Source organism: Nyctibius grandis, chromosome 14 (genome assembly GCF_013368605.1).
Source record: "Nyctibius grandis isolate bNycGra1 chromosome 14, bNycGra1.pri, whole genome shotgun sequence".
In the NCBI taxonomy this organism is placed as follows: domain Eukaryota; kingdom Metazoa; phylum Chordata; class Aves; order Nyctibiiformes; family Nyctibiidae; genus Nyctibius; species Nyctibius grandis.
The window spans coordinates 8,124,294-8,144,659 of record NC_090671.1 but is presented as its reverse complement, the minus strand read 5'-3'; the positions used below and the strand labels follow the sequence as shown (position 1 = coordinate 8,144,659).

The 20,366-nt window shown below is 37.0% G+C and overlaps 1 protein-coding gene across 2 annotated transcripts in view; it reads left to right on the top strand.

Moving 5' to 3' along the window:
* The window catches only part of GOLGA3 (golgin A3), a 29,212-nt gene extending 8,901 nt beyond the window's left edge, over window positions 1–20,311 (top strand). For both annotated transcript variants that reach the window (XM_068412594.1, XM_068412593.1), the window contains exons 6-24: window positions 468–579; window positions 1,203–1,509; window positions 2,130–2,332; window positions 2,724–2,861; window positions 3,759–3,920; window positions 4,699–5,067; window positions 6,238–6,315; window positions 7,296–7,559; window positions 8,070–8,164; window positions 8,872–9,088; window positions 9,793–9,936; window positions 10,569–10,766; window positions 11,315–11,431; window positions 11,941–12,080; window positions 12,890–13,022; window positions 13,239–13,361; window positions 13,776–13,940; window positions 14,922–15,085; window positions 16,082–20,311. In XM_068412594.1, coding sequence (XP_068268695.1) covers window positions 468–579; window positions 1,203–1,509; window positions 2,130–2,332; window positions 2,724–2,861; window positions 3,759–3,920; window positions 4,699–5,067; window positions 6,238–6,315; window positions 7,296–7,559; window positions 8,070–8,164; window positions 8,872–9,088; window positions 9,793–9,936; window positions 10,569–10,766; window positions 11,315–11,431; window positions 11,941–12,080; window positions 12,890–13,022; window positions 13,239–13,361; window positions 13,776–13,940; window positions 14,922–15,085; window positions 16,082–16,289 — 3,337 coding nt within the window. In that variant the 3' untranslated portion in view covers window positions 16,290–20,311. The remainder of the gene's footprint in view (window positions 1–467; window positions 580–1,202; window positions 1,510–2,129; window positions 2,333–2,723; window positions 2,862–3,758; window positions 3,921–4,698; window positions 5,068–6,237; window positions 6,316–7,295; window positions 7,560–8,069; window positions 8,165–8,871; window positions 9,089–9,792; window positions 9,937–10,568; window positions 10,767–11,314; window positions 11,432–11,940; window positions 12,081–12,889; window positions 13,023–13,238; window positions 13,362–13,775; window positions 13,941–14,921; window positions 15,086–16,081) is intronic.
* Window positions 20,312–20,366: the final 55 nt, after the last annotated feature.

The following is a 20,366-nucleotide window of genomic DNA, read 5'->3' as shown; positions in this document are numbered from 1 at the left end:
ATGCGTAAGGAATCCCATATACCAAATACCTGTTCTTCTTTCTTTTGCAACAGCTGTTGGTATTTCTCAAGCACTTTCACATTAAAGCAGACAATTCCAGACAACAGTTGTGGAGGTTTTGTGCTCCCATTATGTCCATTTGTCTGCAGATACAGAATATAATGAAGTCAACCATGGCACTTTGGTAAAATAACAAATATATGGGTGCCACACTAGATTCTAGTTGATGCAAATATAGGAAACTAATGTATAAAACCTTAGTGTGAATATAATTTCTTTATCTTTTTGCATGGTAATGAAGGTTGTTTCACTGTGTCCTGGATCCATCATAAAGCCAGAAAAAATTACCTAAATTCTAGGTCACGTATGGAGTTTGAGTACCTTTTAATTTCAGCTTCACTTTTCTTCAGTGAGATGACTGTTGTATTCTAACTCTTTAACTGTGTATGTGATGTCTCTGTCTCCAGTGTTTCTATGGAAAGCTCTATCGCAGGAACTCATGACGAAATGTTGCAGGTTCTGAAGGAGAAGATGAGACTTGAAGGGCAACTAGAAGCACTGTCTCTAGAAGCTAATCAGGTAGAAAATGAATTTGAATTTCTGTATTTAGCAAATTATATTAATATCTTAATTAATTTTCACGAGCCTCCTACTCATTACTTGTGGGAATTGTGTTTTGTAATAACATTGTTGAATAAGGTTATACGTTGGGAAACTAATGTATAAAAGTTTACAAGGTACTTCACCAGGATGCTTAAGAGGATAAATTTAAAGTCAGTAAAGTCTTCAAAGGCTTTAAAAAAAAGGGTTTTTTTTAATTGAAAAAAGTCAAAACAGAGATGATAAATCTAGAGTAATGGTAGTGATGTCTATAATAGCTCTTTTTACTCTTTGTATTGATTGATGGTATAACACATATAATAGAAAGCATTCTTCCTTAACGTGTGGAAACATATGTTTTATTAAAAATTCTGACATGGTTACTGACATATAATACTATATGTCTTGTCTGTGCTTTCCTCTGTATTTTCTTTGACTATTTGAAATACCCGCAAGGTGAGATGTCACTTTAAAAAAAAGAACTTTTTACAAGCAAATCGTCTTTGCCTTAGCAAAGCCATTTTGCTGGGCATCTTATTTAGTCAGCCATTAAGGTATTTTCTCTTAAGACTTACGTATTTTGATTTTTGGGACACATTCAGGCTCTCAAAGAGAAGACTGAGCTACAAGCCCAACTTGCAGCTTTGAACACGAAGCTTCAGGCACAGATGGAACACAGCCAGAACAGCCAGCAGAAGCAGGAATCTCTGAGCTCGGAAGTGGCCACATTAAAGCAGTCTTGCTGGGATCTGGAACGAGCAATGGCTGACCTGCAAAATGCCTTGGAAGCAAAGAATGCTAGTTTGGCTTCTTCAAATACTGATTTGCAGTTAGCAGAGGAGCAGTACCAAAGACTCCTGCTGAAGGTTGAAGATATGCAAAAAAATGTTCTCACCAGAGACAGTACAGGTGGGATGATGTAAATGTCAATCTTTAAAATTTGTTTTTCTATAAGTCATTTTATTTCAACATAATTCTGAAGTCCTGGAGCAAGAAGGAATTTTAATTTGTGTTTCATTGATTGCATACTAATAAAATGGTCCAATTTTAAGATGATTGTTTTTTGGTTTGTCTCAGAAGTGCCACAATTTGCAAGCTGCCACTGCTGGCCTATAGAGGGAAGCATAAATATGTAGTCTAGCAACTGTTTTACAGTGGTCTAATGGTTTTTAGAAAATTGTACACATACTGTTTTGTAATGGTGATTCTGCATGTCAGGATACCTGCTTCATGATTTTTAATTAGTTCATATTTTCTGCCTCTAACGAACTTCAAATGTTTAAAGAAGCGATCCATTTATTTTAATTTTGTTCTGCTTATGACCTGATACTTTGGATTCTAGCACTTCCCCTCGCTTTTACAGAAAAAGCCAATCTTTATGTAATTAGGCATATATGTTTTTGTTCAAAAAGAAAGGGAAAAAAAAAGCCTGAAAAAACTGCAATTACAGCAACAAGTCTTGAAAATGTGTGCATAAAAATAGAACCATGGAGTGCACTAGCCCAAGTTCTTTATTTTTCTGTTTCTAGTTCATGATCTGCGACAGCAGTTGGCTTCCTTACAGAACCAGCTTCAGAAGGTGCAGTTGGAACGGACCACTCTGACCAATAAGCTAAAGGCATCTGAAACAGAAATCACATCGCTCCAAAATGTGCGGCAGTGGTACCAGCAGCAGCTTGTACTAGCACAGGAGGCCCGTGTCAGGCTGCAGAGTGAGATGGCCAATATACAGGTATTATGATTTCCTTGCATATGGGAGGACTGAGAATCTGTTCTTTTTTATGTTAGTTTTATGCAGAAGTTGTTGTTTATGACCTTGGACAAGGGAGCCAGTCTAACTTGTGTATTCTTCAGGTGGAGAGCAGGCTGGGATGGTGTTTTGTTTTTCATCATGAGGTGTTAGTTCACGTTAAGGCTGAGACATAAATTTAATCAAAGTACTTGCCTTCTGTGGATGAAGATCTGCAGTGCCGTGAAAGTAGTAGTTGAGATAAGGCACCGATAGATTCAATGTGATTTTTTTTTTTTTTTTTTTTTTTTTTTTTTCCCCTGAAACTCTTAAATATGTTGGCCAAATTTTGACTGTTGGTATTAATTGGTGATTTTTTTTTTCCTTCCTTTAGGCTGGGCAAATGACCCAAGCAGGTATGTTGGAACATCTCAAACTAGAGAATGTGACACTGTCTCAGCAGCTGACTGAAACCCAGCACAGATCCATTAAAGAAAAGGAACGTATTGCAGCACAGCTGCAAAATATTGAGGTATGGTTGTAGGTGGTCTTCATAAATTGTGTTCTGCCTAGGTTGTGTATTTAGGTTTTGCAAACTCAAGGCTATTCTGGCAAAGTAACATTGAATTGTTATGAATGGATTCAAATGCTGCATTATAAAAACAGTCAATATTTCAGAGCAAATAAATTTGCATGATATTATGAACAGTAAGAGGGAGCAAAGCCACATGCTTCCTATTCCAAGGTGATACTTGCATTTTCAGCTCTGGTATGTGTTTTTAATTGAATTTTAAAGGTGGATGTGAATGTTCTCCTTTGCCCGTTCAGGAACTTTTTCAAGAGAAAACTGAATTGGAAGTTAAACTAAATCAATAAAGTGCTTCTTAAGTGTGTGAAATTGCTCAGTACTCAGGTTTGTCCTTCTTGCATTCCAGTAAGAAAAGATGGGTAAAATCTGAATTGCAGTACGCTCACTTTCAAAGTACTTAGAACCTTAAATCCCATTTAATTTCAGTGACATTCGTGCTTCCAAGTCTCAAAGGGCAGTAAAGCAGCAGGTTAGTGGAAGCATCCCATCTGTGGCCAGTGTTAATAATAGTGGTTGTGTAAATGACAGGAATTGCTATTTCATGAAGTAGCTACAGCATCCAAGGAATCTCTTCTGTTTCAGAATTTTCCCAAACAGCTTAATTTTAATATAGATTCTTGTTCTTTAAGTCTTGTTTCATCAAGTTCAAAATGACATGGTGTTGTATAAGAGGAATTCAGATTGCCACATGTAGACAAGACATTCACTGTTATTCTGAAGTGTCTTAAGTATATGATTGGGTGACTTCAGTAAAGACATGGCAGACATCAGAATTATTTTTGCTTGTGTCTTTTCTCTAGAAATGTTATAATTTACCTTTTTCTTTTCCTCTCCGTGCAGGCTGACATGTTAGATCAAGAAGCTGCCTTCATGCAGATCCAGGAGGCTAAAACCATGGTGGAAGAAGACTTGCAGAGAAAACTAGAGGAGTTTGAGGATGAGAAAGAACAGCTTCAGAAAATGGCTGATTCTGCAGCAACATTGGAGCAAGAATTGGAACAGGTAGACTGTTGTTAGGCAACTTCACAAGGGTTTGAAGGGAAATCCTTATTTGGCTGAAAAGGCAATAGTAAATAGATCCTGAGCTCTCAACTTTTTTTTAAAGCCTGAAATGTTGCTTCAAAAATGAAGTCCATATCAAAGTCACTGTGTCCCAGGTGAAAAGGCTCCCTTTTTTTCAGCCACCTCAGTAACAGTATTTTTTTGAAATTTCAGAACTACTGTCTTGTAGAAGTTGGTGTTTTTAGTGAATTCAGTAGACAAGAAGCATAGATCCATGTTCAAAGTGGTCAGGCAGTGAGGATATTATATACACTTACAGCATATAAATCTGCACTTCGCTACAGAGTCCTGCTTTAATCTTATAACATTACAAAGGCAGCATGTCAAGGGCTGGAATGAGATGAAGTATGTGATAGCTCAGTATTATATTCCATGTAATTATATGGCATTATCATTAATAACACTGAATTTACCCAGTATATCTACTGTGCACGCATTTTTCAAATAAAAATTTAGAATACTGTGAATCTTACTTAAGAATATTTTAGGTTTGTCATTCTCGTCATTGCTTAGCCTGTAAGATTACAGATGCTACAGAAGGCAATCAATGCAATTAATAGAGCAAATAGAAGTGGCCTAGGAAAGTGAAAAAATATTTTCACCTTCTGCTGTTTTCTTCTAGAAGCTAAAATATTAGTTTAAATATTTTCTTTTCATTGGAGTGCATTTGCAAAGATAACATTTTGTATGAATTTAATCTTAAAATACTTCTTCTCAGGTCAAGTTGACTTTGCATCAGCGAGATCTGCAGCTTGAATCTTTACAGCAAGAACACCTAGACCTAATGAAGCAATTCACTCTGACCCAAGAGACACTGCACCTCAAAGAGCAGTCCCTGGATGACCTGCAAACACAGTATGATGAACTGAAGGCCAGATTAGAAGAGTTCCAAAGTGACGCTACTTCTAAAGATGACACGATCCAGTATTTGCAGAATGAGAAGATTGTCTTGGAAGTAGCTCTGCAGGCAGCAAAGGCAAGCAAAGAGCAGCTTGACGAAGGAGCAATGCGCCTTGGAGAAGATAGAGAAATAGCATCAGAAATCTTGGAACAACTGAGGCAAGAAATGGCAATCAAGTCAAGCCAGGTAATGAATCCCTAGGAGTATCTTATTTACAATAGCTGTTGCAGGGAAATTATTGCCACAGGCACATGATAGAGCCAAGTACATGAGAGGAAATTGATACATGTGAGTTTGTGTATGTCTGTAGTTGTGAGATTCAGCTAGTGGGACTATTTTAATCAGTTCTTTTATTTTTCCCTGTTGGTAGACTATCTGACGCTTTACATCCTGTTAGATCATTGGTGAGCTTACAGTTTAATATCCCTTGGTATCTATATGCGTTTATGCATTTGTGTGGTATGGGATGGGAAGCTGAGGTTAATTTATCTTGTTCCGTCCGTTTCCAAGAGCCACCACCTTTCTAAAATCTAACACTTTTAAAGAGCAATAATTTTGAGTACAGATCACAGTTTTGGAAATAATTTTTTAGCGCACGCCTTTTCTGTGGCACTGTGGGGCAAACATCTTCCTTATGCAGTAAGTTGGTCATGTTTAATTGTGCCTTTCTCTTGAAACAATACAAGGGTTTGCTTTTGCATATTGCTGTGTACCAGTTGAGGCTTTATTCTAGCCACTGAGCTATTTTACAAGATCAAGCCTAATGCATATCCTTATTCTTTTTGTTACTGCTTTTAATTATGGTGACTCTCCCTTTCACACCTGAGTTTTATATTCGTCTGTGCTCTGTATAGCAAGAGCTTTCATTTTGAATCCTGGTAATGATGAGTTCCTGGTAATCTTTAGAGATTTCTTTTGAAGATAATAATGGGACTTGATACTATTACCAATACAAGTCTTGAAGAACTATATATTTAACATAAAGATGGGGTTTTTTCCTTCAAAGAACCAGCTGGTTTCTTCATTTGGTCATCATGTATGTGTGAACAGATGCCATCCAGATACAACATATGTACACTAATGATGCCTATTAGAACTTTAATGGCAGGATAAGGGGACTTCATGCATTCCTGAGGGTTGACAAGGCTTGCTGTGTGGTGACCTGTGTGAATGTATTTCTGTATAAAACGTTGTGTTATCTAACAGTGCCATTGAGATGCCTAGTCAGAAACAGGATCCTCATTAGATCAGGTGATTGGTACAAGCATAGCAAAAGATACTGTCACTGCTTGAAATAACATAGAATATGACATTTGGCATGGAAAGCAACGTATTTGCTTTTTTTTCCTCTGGCAGATAGAAAATCTGCAACAAGAAAATGCCAGCCTTAAAAAACAGGTTCAAAAAGTGAAGGAACAGTTTCTGCAGCAGAAGGTAAGCAAAAGCAAACTATTTCAACGAAATAAAACCAAGGAATATACTTTTTTTTTTTTTACAGTGAAGGCATGTACTTTTGAGGGGTTTCTGAGGACACTTGAAGCAATTTTCTGTATCAAAGAACTTTGTGACATAATTATACAGTTTCTGTATTTTATACAGTTCAACTTTTATCTGTAACTAACATAAAAGCAGATCCACCAACCATTTCATGTTTTCATTGGACTTCAGGGAGTTTGCCAGTAGTTATGCCATATAAAATCTCTCTTTGGTCTGTTGATGCTAGGTATGCTTTTGCAAAAGCACTCAGGAAAATCTTCAAGTGTTGTAATTTTCCTGCAGCTTTGAAAAATGATAGTTACTAAAGTAATTATATCGAAAATAAGTGCTTTATTGCAAAATTTATTCTGAATTTACACAGTTTTGAAACATTAATTTGAAATGATACGCCATTAGTGTTGCACATACGTGTGTCTTATGTATAGAGTGGCACCATTAATTTAGTACTTGATTGCTTATTAACTTAATGCCAAAGGTTGTTTTAGCTTGTTAGTTTTAAGTTTGGGAAAGCTGTTTAAAATGTCAGTCACAGTTAAGTGCTTTTCTCATGCCAAAAGTTATTAACTGTGTGCATGGGATGGTTAATTTTTTACAATTAGATTAGTTTAAAAAAATGGTATGTAATTAGTGCAGTTCCATATAGAATGTGAAGAAGAGTATGCCATACTGCTATAAACACTCAGAGTTTTTTTTATGAACTGCTGATACATAGTGGTATTTGATATCTGAGCTTACATAAAAATCTTTGAACCAGAGTAAATACGTTACAGAAGATGATGCTGGTTTGTATTCTTTGACCACCACCCCTCTCCTCACAAACTAAAAGAATATCAGTAAATACTTCATAGTAAATTACTCTTAAATTTGTAAAGTTGTAACAAAGGTGACATTGTCCTCTTGAAACTTTTGTGTCCAAGGTGATGGTGGAAGCTTATCGAAGAGATGCAAGTTCTAAGGACCAGCTGATTAGCGAACTGAAAACTACAAAGAAGCGGCTGGACTCAGAAGTGAAAGAGTTAAAAAGAGAGCTACAGAAAATTCAAGTTGAAAAACAGTCACTTGAATTGGAACATTCCAAACTACAGAAGGAAGTATCTCAGGTTCACCAGCAGATGGTGGAAATAGAAAATCATCTTCAGTCAGTGCAGAAAGAACGAGACAATATGGAAACACGCCTACAGGTATGGAAGGTGTTAAGCTTTGGACTTTGAGAGTGCTACATCCAGGATATGTTGCTATTTCTGTTAACTTTGGAAACAAACAGAATGACCACCTGCAAGTTAAGGTTCTTGTTTACATATTTAATATTGTCTGTACATTTGAGCATATACCTACCAACACTCTGTAAATACGTGACTGCTTATTAACAGCTCATTATAAGTGGGGAGAAGCATGCTACAGGAGTGGTAGAGGTGTCATGTGGAAGCAGTTTCCTTGGTTCCAAAGTGAACTCCATCTGACAGCAAAGGCCAAACTAGAACTGTATTCATACGTGTTACGGTGGAGGCCACAGAGGGAAGAATTAAAGAAGAAATAAAAGGGAAAGAAAAAGGAGATGGAGAACCTTGGAACAGTTTATATTTAGAGATGGAAGTAGTTTTCAAATTTCATGCTTATTCTTTTATAATCCAACATAAGGCAAACATGCGTTTCTTCTTACTCTCATGGATGCTTTTTTCCTTCCTATTAAGTCTTTGCAGTTCGATAAGGAACAAATGACATCTCTTGCTGACGCAAATCAGGCATTAAAACAACAAGTAGAACAAATGCAAGAAGAAGCAAAAAAGTAAGTGTTCTTCTAGCACAGACAAAAGAACTACAGCATTTATTTTTCATAGTCACCTTTTTACCAATCAGTCTTTTCCTATTCCCTAGTGTTTCATTTGGGGAATCTAAATAGTCAGAGAGTCATACAGAGCCATATGCATGGCAAAGTGTTGGTTACATGCTGTACAGGAGTTGCAGCTTCTCCTCTGATTCACTTACATTTCTAACCAGCAGTCTCTGCCATACAACATACATACTGGAGCTTACCCTAATTATCATTCACTGAATTTTAGCCTTGACTGGCTAGAATGTTGGCATTAATGAGAACCTTTTTTTTTCCCCACTGGTGGTCACAGGGTTTTTGTGATACCTGACATATCCACCAAGGATCTCAGATTAGATTGGATTCTTACTCTAAACTCTGTGTTATTTTTAGAGTAGTATATATTCCTTCATATCAGAGTTTAAATAATTCTGACAAAGACCTCTTAACATTCTAAGAAAATACTTACAGTAATTATCAAGAGTCTTCAAGGTATTGTCTTGCAAAGGGCCAAACTGTACCTTACCAACCTGATGGCTTTCTTTGATGAGGTGGGTGACTGGGACAAAGGGAGAGAGGTGGATGTTGGTTTTTGTTGGGCCATGTGAAAAATTAAACTTTTAGTACTGTTTTTCAAGCAGTTTTTGTTTTTACCTGATGTTTTGTTTTTTCTTTCACTCCAGGGCCATTACTGAGCAGAAACAGAAAATGAAGCGTCTAGGGTCAGATCTGACGAGCGCTCAGAAAGAGATGAAAGCAAAACATAAAGCCTATGAGAATGCAGTTGGCATTCTTAGTCGTCGGCTACAGGAATCTCTCGCTGCAAAGGAATCTGCTGAAGCAGAGTTGAGCAAACTAAAAGCACAAATCACTGATGGTGGAAACAACAAGATTGCTCAAGTATGCAGATGTCTTTTAATATTGTTAGTACAAAGATAGAGCTATCGTGTTATTAAATATAAGTCTTGAAATATAGTTTTACACTAAAGTGATGAAAATATTTGTAATATAAAGCTAGATGAAAACATCCTATCAGTGTTCTGAGCACTAAGAATTTCCTTGACTACATTTGAGAGAGGTGATTTTGGCAGGCTTTGGTTGGTTTGGTGGTTTGTTTTTTTAATTTTACTTTTACCTTTCCAGGTTACAGTTATAATCCAAGCTCAAGAGGATGATCAGCCTTAGTGCTAAATTTCCTGATTAATTTTTATTGTTGGTTTGTTTTTTGGGTTGGGTGTTGGTTTTTTGGTTGTTTTTTTTTTTTGAAAGGCTCAGCATCTGAACATTTTCCAAAATTCTAACTCTTACTGCTTTTTTCTCATTGACAGTTAGAAGTTCTTCAGGTTAGTCATAACTTACTCGTATGTTATGCCTGTGATAAGAAAATTCGTTTATTTGGGGGAAGTTCCAATTCTTGCACCACTGGAGAAAGATATCAAACAGCAGTAGCTGGATGCAAGGGTGGAAAGCTCTGAGCAAGACCTTCACATGAAGCACTAGCACCTCATTTAATATATGCTAGAGAGCAGACTTTTTAACCAAAACAAAATTACTCCTGTAGATGGGTGATCTGTTAATCACACTTGTGATCCCTTTGTCCTTAGGAAAGGATTCAAGCTCTGGAGACAGAATTGCAAGCTGTTAGCAGCAGTAAGTTGATGCTGGAAAAAGAGTTGCAAGAAGTGATTTCACTTACCAGCCAGGAGCTTGAAGAATACAGAGAGAAAGTGCTGGAACTTGAGGATGAGGTGATTGCTTGAATTTGCATGCTAAATGGGAAGGTGAGAGTAAAAAGTGCCTGAGAGACAGGGAGAAATTTTAGTACCGTAATTTTACTCCAACAGTACAGGAAATCAGAATCTTACATAGGAAACATCGTGTCAGGGACACTTGCTAATTTTGCTGCCCTGTGCTGGTTCTTGGTGGTTTCATGAATCATTGTTGTATAGGGGAAAAGAAGATGAGAGAGAAAAGTAGTTCCTGTATTAGATACCAGCTGTGTCTGGTCATGAGATGGTGAGGATGCATGAATCATTATCTTTTGAAACTATTTGGAGTCATGGATGCTCAGTGATTTTGAGGGCAGGGTGGTGGTGTTCAGTTGTACAGTTGCACAGAAAAATTACATGCATCAACTACTCTTGATCTGCACCTGAACAGTACTCCTGGATTCTACTTTCTAGCAAGCATTTTACTCTTCCAAAAGGAAAAAAATACCTAACTGAACTTATTTTGAAGTATTCATTTAAAAAAGAAAAAAAAGAATTCCCACTCTGGGAAAGCAAGACGTTTAATGAGTTTAGCTCACAACTTTTTTTGTGGTAGTAATCTGGAGGTGTTTGGTTTTGTTTGTTTGATTTGTTTGTTTCTTTGGCTGTAGCTTCAGGAATCTAGAGGCTTCAGGAGGAAGATAAAACGTTTAGAAGAAATCAATAAGAAGTTGGCCCTTGAACTGGAGCATGAGCGTGGAAAACTTACAGGTCTTAGTCAGTCCAACGCTGCTTTGCGGGAGCACAACAATATCCTCGAAACAGCATTAGCAAAAAGAGAGGCAGACTTGGTACAACTGAATCTACAGGTATTTGACCTTTTGATATAATATCTTGAGAAAGGAATTAGCTCATATTTCTGATAACAGGATGTAGACGTCTTCACTCATATGATACAGAGCTAGTGCATTTTCTCCAGATCTGGGTCTCCCGTGTGTTGCCTAACAGCAGTAATATAGGAGACTAAACAAGAGATCAGAAATGAGATTTTGCACAAAACAGAGCTGTTTATTTTGGAAAAAACCAAATCGCACTAAAATATTTGCAATAGTGAAAGTGTGGCTCACTTAAGTTATTTGTAACATACAAACCATGTTACATAGGGATTCACTGAGATGAACAATTTTTATGCCAATAGTAATATATTCGTGGGGTATAAGCGAATGTGAATATTGGCAATGAGCTACCATTTAACCATAGCTACTTTTGAGGTTGAAGGGTACCATGAGGCGTTACCGGTGAACAGCGGAGAGAACTTTTGCAATCCCTGCATTGGCTTGTGTTTATATTTCCTCTACTGGCATTTCTGGTCTTCCAGTGAGCCCGCACAAAATGTGATTTTTGTGATGTGATACAGGTTCAGGCAGTCCTAAAGCGGAAGGAGGAAGAGGATCAGCAAATGCAACAACTTATTCAAGCTTTACAGGCTTCCTTAGAGAAAGAAAAGTCAAAAGTTAAAGACCTTAAGAAGCAGGTAATGGCTCATCTTTCCTTTTATTTACTTAAAAGGTAATTTAAATGTAAAGTATTTGACAAGTAGCTTGAAACAAAATCTATGCTTTATAACGCACTGACTGCTTCCTGCAGGGTCTCTGTCATGATGGCCAGTGGCTGAAGGATCAGTTGATGTCTTTTCTGTTGTGCCCTGTGTTAAGCATACTCATTGACTACCAGGAAAGTTCCATTATGACTTGTAATGCGTGGGACATCCTGAAGTGATGATACTTCATCCAAAAATTCACAATGAAGAAGCAGTCTGGCAAATGTGCTTCTGCCATTATATAGAGTTATTAACCACCATTAGCGTTAATAAGAATAACAACACTAATAATAAAGTTTTTTAGACAAAAAGAGAAGTGTTAACAGCTGCACAACTTCCTTCCTTCTTGATTTGTAGCTAGACTACCCCTTTAGTCTAGCTCCCTTTATGATTCACCTACAGTGATAAAATGAAGAAATTGCATCTTTCTTTTTTTCTTGTAGGAAGCAGCAGCCAAAGCAGATGCAGCACATAACCGTCGTCATTACAGAGCTGCTGTGCTTGAGCTCAGTGAAATTAAGAAAGAGCTACATGCCAAAGAACTGCTTGTCCAAGCCCTTCAGGTTGAAGTGGACAAACTGCAGTAAGTAAATGTCCAAGTTCTTAGAGAATAGTAAATAAAACAAAGCCTCGGAAAACGACATACATCAGTGAATTTTTGGTGTTGCCACTCTGGAGTGGATTATGTTGAAATGTACCCATCTGAGCCTGACCGTAAGATGCACGTTTGGACTCTAGGCGAATACTTGCATTTTTCTGTCTCTTCGTAATAAAGTTAGACCTGAAGTGCGCTGTATTTAGGCTTCACCATCTGCTTTTTTTACAGTTTCAACACAGATTTCTAGTATTCCATGTTACTAGTAAGGATTAACACTTCATATATATCCTATTATTATTCTCCCTTTCACGTCCTTAAGCAGCTACATAGAGGATGAATTTGATTGTTGAATATATTCCACAGTATATTCAAATTCAATTTGTTTTCTTGTATGGAAGATATTTTCTTAAATTGTAAGAAGTTATCAGACCTACGTGAGAATGGATATAAGGTTAATCCTATTCCTCCTAAAACAAAAGCAAAATTGCTGACAGGTTTTTTGGTTTGGTTTGGTTTTTACTGTATGATATATTGTTTGTAACTGGACTATTACCAGTGCTCAAGGAATTTTTTTTTTCAATATTTAAGGATATATTCATGCATCTCTCTCGTATAAAATCTTTTTGTGATTTAACTCTTGCTGTGAATGTGTTGGCAAAGCCTTCAGTCAAAGCTGTAACTAACCAGGTTCCACACACTGTCATGTCATTTGTGGTTACATAGCTAACCCAGTGAAGTACTTGTTTTAAACGACAGGTGGAATAACTGCTGTGTCTGTTAATCCTGCTGTGCAGGGTAGAGGATGAAAAACATTCCCAGGAGGTATCACAGTTTCAGCAAGAGCTGGCAGAAGCCAGGTCTCAGCTCCAACTTCTGCAGAAGCAGCTGGATGACAAGCTTACTGAACAGCCTATAGTAAGCCAAGAGGTAAAAACTGTACATTCACTGTGTTTATCTTTTATTTATGATGCATTGTACGACTTCATTTGTCTTTAATTCAGCATTTTTTAGTGATGTCTTGCTAGGTTTTCTTAGAATCAGGAAGGGTTCATGAGACATAATAATGTATTTCAGATTTTGTGGTTGATTGCACCTATAGTAATTCTAAAGACTTTCTTTTTTTTTTTTTTTTCCCCCTGGTAGGTGGAAGACCTCAAGTGGGAAGTAGAACAAAAAGAAAGAGAAATTGAAACACTTAAGCAGCAGTTGGATATGAGTGAACAGCGCAGCCACAAGGAGTTAGAAGGGGTACAAGTTGTCTTGCAGGTATTTAATCTTGCTGGTTTTCTGATGGATAACTGGTATTGCTGTAGGGGGATAAATAAAACAATATATTGTTTTATACTGATACTTTTCTGATACTTTTTTTATAATTCTTTATTCATAAAAACTTATTCACTATGTGTTTTGCAGTGTCTTTACTTTTTTCAGTTATACTTTGACTGTGCTGTTAGCTTCTTACTTCCTTGACCTTATGCCATTAAAATAGGCTACTGACTTTTTTTTAATCTTAATTTCTGGTTTTCTGCCAGGAGAAATTGGTTTCAAATAGCAGTGGTATGTGTTGTTTCTTTTTCAAGTTTCCCCTGGAAATCGAAAAAAAATATTAAAAACATTAGTTGGCTGGAATTTTTATACTGTTTCCCTGTATCATGTTGATTCTCTTCTTTTCCCATTTAGAATATCAAGACTGAGTTGGAAATGGTGAGGGAAGACCTGTCAGTGACTCAGAAGGATAAGTTTATGCTGCAGGCTAAAGTGACTGAACTGAAGAACAGCATGAAGTCGCTGCTGCAGCAGAACCAGCAACTGAAGTTGGACCTGAAACATGGCAAGATGAAGAAGGTATTTAAATAGGAAGAATACATGTTGTAGGGTACCTACTCCACTAATGCTCTTAAAGTATTGGAAAATACTCTGCTGCAGGAAACCTGGTGAAAACTCTGAACTGAAATGCCTGCCTATGATACAGCCTTACTAATGTTCTGATATTTAAATGATAAACCAGGAAGATTTGCGGGCATGATCTTGACTTCCCACCTTTTACTTCAGAAATCTTTGTGTTTAGTATATTATCTTACATTTACATTTTGACTTATAATAATAAAGCAAAAAAGGTAGCACTTAAATAATGAATCACGGGCAAATGTGGAGTTAATACCTTCTTATAGTTAATACCTTCTTAATGTTCAAGTGTCTGTCCTCTCCATACTGTCTAGTTTTTCATCCTTCTACAATTTAAAAAGGTAACTATTTGTGGTTTCTCTGAGTTTTCTGATTTGCTACTAGTACACAGAAAATGCAGTGATAGTAGATCTCTTGCTCTTTCCCTCCCTGAAGTAATTCTCTCACTTCGTGAGACAGAATTTCGTATGAAAGCCTCCATTTCGTTCTTGTAGACATTGGTCCTGATACCTTATCCTGCAGGTTCCAGAATTTCCAAAAGGATTTCTTTGATTGTACTTAACTGATTTTTTTTTTTCCTGAGTTGTTCTCTTAACTATACTGAAAGTATATTATTAAAATTTGTTGTGAAGATCCACATTATTTGCTTTAAATCCTTCCTGTTTTATGTCTTTACTGGGCTGAGTTCTTGAGTAGGTCGTTCTAGATGCTGTTTTTTTACTTATGAGCATGGCTAGCAGATGACATTAGATAATGAACTTTTGCTTGTGACCCATGAGACTTAACATAAATGTGCTTCTGATTCCCGCTCTATAATGCAGATATGTACCAGTAGTGTGATGTGAGGCTCTGTGATAAAAATGAAATTGATTAAATAACTTTATTGTTTTTCTGACTCTTCTTTTTTTTTCCTTTTACCAGAGGAAGGAACTGAAAGGAGAGAATAACTCTTCAAATCCTGTGACTCCAGTCAAGATTCCTGATTGTCCAGTGCCTGCTGCCTTGCTGGAAGAACTGTTGAAACCATCAACAGCTGTGAGCAAGGAGCCTTTAAAAAATCTGAACAGCTGTCTCCGGCAATTAAAGTATGACCTGTTATTTTCAACCATATTAAATAATCTTAAAAATGTTTCCAAGAAACCAGCTGCCAGCCTAAGGAAAAAAGGATTTGTAAAATGAATTCTTTTCCTCTTATTGAGACTATATTTAGGACAGTAGGATGTTCTGTCATTGTAAGTGCTTGCTTATATGGTAATGAAATAGGGAAAGAAGCCTTTACTATACAAAATGTCCATCCTAAATTGTACACAGCAGAACAAACCAGAAACAGCTATTTCTAGTTGTTCTTGCTGGTGGAAAAGCTGGTGTTTCTCTCTCTTCACGGCATCAGAAAGGCTGCTCGTGATAGGAGCCCAGGCAGCGTGTTAGTAAGAAACCTCTACAGAGGAAGTTCATTCTGCCAAAATATGTTTTCAGATCTTCCCTTACAACGTTGCACATGAGATTCTGAGCAGGAAAGCTACAACTTCAGGAAGACGGGGAGTTCAGGTTATTAGGAAAACTGAGCTGCTATTACCACCTCAGTTGATGTTTGAGGGGAGTGAGCCTGGGATAATGTTCTGTGATCCTGTACTACCAGACCAGTCGCTTTGCTAAATTGGTGCCTGACTAAAGTCATAATGTGTTTATCTAGTTATTTTTCTGTGCTGGTTTCCTCACCTTTACCTCCCATGTTGTCTTCCATACCTGCAAGAGTACCATGTTCATCAGGTTGCAGTCACTAAGTGCCTTACTGAGGAAACAGTGCTGCATCATCCCTGGCAATGAGTATCTGCAGCAAAGGAGTTGCTGCATTGTTGGCCCTTATTTTTGAATTAAGCATATTGTATTTGTTTTGCTCTTAAGTTAAAGACAGACAATTCCTAAGCTTCCTGTAGTCTTCTTTCTCTTGTATACAGCTATAGCTTAGATAGTCTTGGAGTAGGTATCAAGAATCAGAAAAGTCATTTTCTGATCTTGCATTTAGCAGTTAGCTTTCTGCTTGTTAATTTTTGCTTTTTTGTTCTCAATACTTTCAAAAGGCAAGAGATGGACAGCCTTCAGCGTCAGATGGAGGAACACACCATTACAGTACATGAATCAATGTCTTCGTGGACTCAGATTGAGGGGCAGCTAATGGACCTTACCTCTACCAGTCCTGCAACTGCATCAGACCAGCAGGAGATTCCTACTGTAGATGAAAAGAAACAGAATTGTTGTGTTAGTGACAAGGAAGCTATGACACTATAACCTCCTTATCAGTTGTCTTTCTTCCTATTGCTTTAAGTATGTAAACAAATCTTTATCAAATCTATTTATTTATTTCATTTTTAAAAACTGTGTTCAGAGTTGTGCTTTTGCCTGTAGAAGCAAAGGGCATGGTTTTGAGAAACTGATGTAATATTAAATGCAGAACAAGCTGTTCCAAGGGTTTGTTTGAAACCTTACCATAATAATTGTGTCATGTTGGGGACTGCCAAGTGATAAATCTAGCTCATTTTGGGGTTTAGTAAGAGATTCCGATGAAGGTTTAAAATGAGGTCAAGAGGAGCATCTGGTTCCAGGTCTGTATTTATTCAATCTGAGTGAGTTTGTTAAAGAATGGCTGTTAATTATGTAACATCTGGTTTTGGTGGGTTTTTTTTGTTGTTTTTTTTTTTAATTTGGTGGGGGTGTGTGTGTTGTTTTCCCCTATCTTGGGTTGTATCCAAATCACAGGGAAAAATAAGTTCTGCTCATGTTCAGCCATTAGCAGTGGTTGAGAACTGGGTATTCTGAACATCCTCTCTCTTCCCTCCTATAATCTCTTAATCTTGAATTTAAGATTACAGATATCTGTATTTAGAGAAAAAAATTTCATTTGAAGCCATTTCTAGTTATGAAGATGACCTCTGACCTATGGCAAAAGAAACAAGACTGTAAAGACAAGCAATGCAGACCAGTATGTATCTTTGGCAGATTTGCCTGGGATGTTTTCTGAAGTGTCACAGTTTTTCTCTTACAGTCGCAGGCCAGTAGGGAGCTTTGCTTCACTGCACAAACACTTCTTGCACCTTTTTAGTTCAACTTTTGAAGTAGACACCCTTGAAAAAGGTATGCGTGTAATATATATATATAAGCAAAAATCATAATTTTCTGACATTGAATATCTGTTTTAATATGCTTATATACTGTAAGTTAAGGCTGACATGAGGGTTTTTTGTTACTGTCATTGTTTAATGTTACATTTAAGTTCGCTGTTTTTTGACATACTGTACAAATGGCTTAGGGAAATTAGCCCCTAAAGCCAGAGCTTTTAGAAATGTAATTATTTTTACTTTAAAAGACAAAATTATAATGCCTATAAACTTATTTTTATTAGCTTTATCTTCTCCCACACATTTCCCCTACTTTTTGCACCCTCTATGACAAGGTGTCCACCGTGAATGGAAATGTTGGTACTGTGGCAGCGCCTCTCCAGCCACTTTGACTAGATGATTATTAAAGCAGCCCACTTCAGATTCCTTCACCCTTGGTCCCATTGCTCCATGTGGCTCATAGTGCAGCGATAAGCCCGTCCTCTCCTCGTTCAAAAATTCAGTGTGGAGGTACTGCTTTGCCTAATGTGTTAAGTGCTAAAGCACAGATCAAAATATACGTGGCAGATTATTTGGAAGATTTAGTGGCAACTCATGTACTAGTATGTTTTTTGTCTTTAAAACATAAAACATGTCAGTTATATCCACTATAGGTTGGCGTTTAAAAAAAAAAAAACTCTAGTTCATGTATTCTTCCAAAGAGACTGTTGCTGCTTTTGGACGGGTTTGGTTGTTTGGGGAAGAAAATGATTGCAGTTTGCTTAGCAGTAAGGCAAAAAATAAGCAAACAAACAGAAAACCCAAACCCACCCATATTTATCCAAAGTTTCATTTCTCATAATTACCAGTTCAAGCTCTAGTCCAGTTGAACACTTTGCACCTAAAATGTCTATACTGATTTCATGCCCCTCAGCTACTGGCTTTTAACTTACATTTTATTGAGATCAAAGTCAAGTGATGCTAAAAGTCAAGGTTTTGAAATTGGTGCATTAGTGTGGCATTAGGTGCCCATTATACAGAATTACCAAACAATTCGAAGTAAAGTCAAAAGCTTTAGACTAGCTCAGACGCATTAATGTCTGCATACTGCTGCAGTCTACTTTGCAGAGTAAACGGTACTGATTATCTCGCTGCTGTCATGTTCTTGAAGTTGCCTGTATATTAAGCTTGAAGAAGAAAAAAAAAATGCAGTATTGTTAAAGAACAAAATTAAAAATACGTAATGAATAATATATTCAGTACAAAAAAGTTTATCAAATGTTCAGGATTTTAAATAAAATAACACTTGTGCAGCATTAATGTTGCTGTTCATTTTAGTGAATACATTGCCTACAGTTAAGAATCCATTATGTTTTAATCTCTTAAGTTTGACAACAGTTGTATGGATAAAGGTTTTATCTGGTATCAAAGAAGCCAGAATGGTTAGAAACCTTCATAGTTCTTCAGAATGTCTGCTCTCCTCTTCTTTTCGTATCAATAACCATACTGCATTCTGTTTTCAGTGCAGTGCTGCATTTTCTCACTAGCTCCTTATAAAGACATCTGAGTTTATACAGCTTATGTGCTTTAGATGCATGTTTTTCCTTTTAAAGATGAGGGAGCTGTTGTGAAGTGTTCAGATTAGATTTCCGCATTGACCCACCTGTCTCTCTCTGAACATACCTGGACACTAGGTATTTTCATTTTATATTCACCATGTGTTTTTTCTATAAACAGAAGCACCATGCCATTTACTTAAATGAAGGACAGACAGCGAGACTTGAGGGTCTAAAGCTGGTGAGGTACTAAGTCAGTTGAGTTACAGAAGTCACTGGGAAGCCTTCACACACACAGCATGTGATAAAAGCAAGGCCTTTTGTTTGAAGCTCATTAGCTATGTTTCGTAATTATCCAGAGAAATAGTTGCTGTTCTATTAAAAAGCCTCACCCTGAAGCTGAGCGTGCTTGCTCTACAAAGCTCCAGGTCTCTGCTGTGTAGGCAATAAAACAAACTAGTTGTAGGAATGAAAACTGCCTCCCCTCTGCCTGTCAGAGCACCGCCAAATACATCAGAGGAAAATCAGTGCCTCATTAAGACTAGTGTGTTTTTAGAAACTGAAGAATAATCTCTTAAACATTTTTTTCTTTTCCCTTTTTGAGCGCTGCAATAGAATGTATTTTCTATGTCTTCTTTCTTCAGTGGTTGCTACCTAGTAAACCAAGTCTTGTTGATAAAGGAGAAATGTTACTGTAATGTGAGAATGTTTCCCAAGTGATGAAAGTTGGTAAATGCTGCAGCATTACTTTTTCAAATGCTGTTGGGTTTTGAGGACTCTTTTAATTGTGCATCTGAGTCTCTGGTGTTACTGAACATTGCATAATGCTCCATTCTGTTGTCTTCCAGATTTCTTGGAAATATTTGTGCACTGTATTGGGATCAGCTGAGCCCCTTATCCACTCATGCAATGGGAGGATCTGATCCCATACTGTTTATTCAGGCAATATCCTAGCTGAAATCTATGAGAATTTCACATATGTAGAGTAATATCCAGAATGAAAGTTCTAGTGCTCATATTTTCATGGATTACTTATTCTTCCTTAGGGGAGTCAACTGCAGTGGCCTGGGTGTTTTTAATGCTAGGTGTGACAACATTGGAGGTGCAATAGGGACAGATAGTATTATCAATATAAATTTAACTTAAAAGATGACAAATTCACTACTGGTGATGCAAAAGCTTGTAATGTGTATTTTATTAACTTTGCAGGGGAAATGTGAATAGTTGCATGTAACTTGCTGTGACCAGAGCCTTGAAATCTTTTCATGCGAAAGCAGTTACAGTCCAAAGTAATTACTAATGCTCATCAGCTGTCATCTGATCACTCTTGTCTCCTACTAATGTGTAATGCTTCAGTCTTGGGCAGTAGGGCAGCCTAATTTCCAATACAGATGCACAGATTTCTAGGGGAGGGAAAGATGTTCTGGGTAAAGGAAGTATTGTTATGTTTTATACATGACATTCAGTAATTTCTGCTTAGGCTGTATTTGTACAGTTAATGATGTTCATCATTTCATGTTCTTGAGTGGATAACCCAGGGGATGGAGGAGTTACGCTATGTACAATTAATGTTTATGATCATACAAAGCATGTTGATTATGAAAATAATGTGCATAGGAATTCCTTTAAAAGTTTTGTGCAATAAACTATTTTTGGTAAAGGGCTCCATGTTGTTTTTACATTTAAAGAGAAATTGATAGCATCTTCTCTTTGGT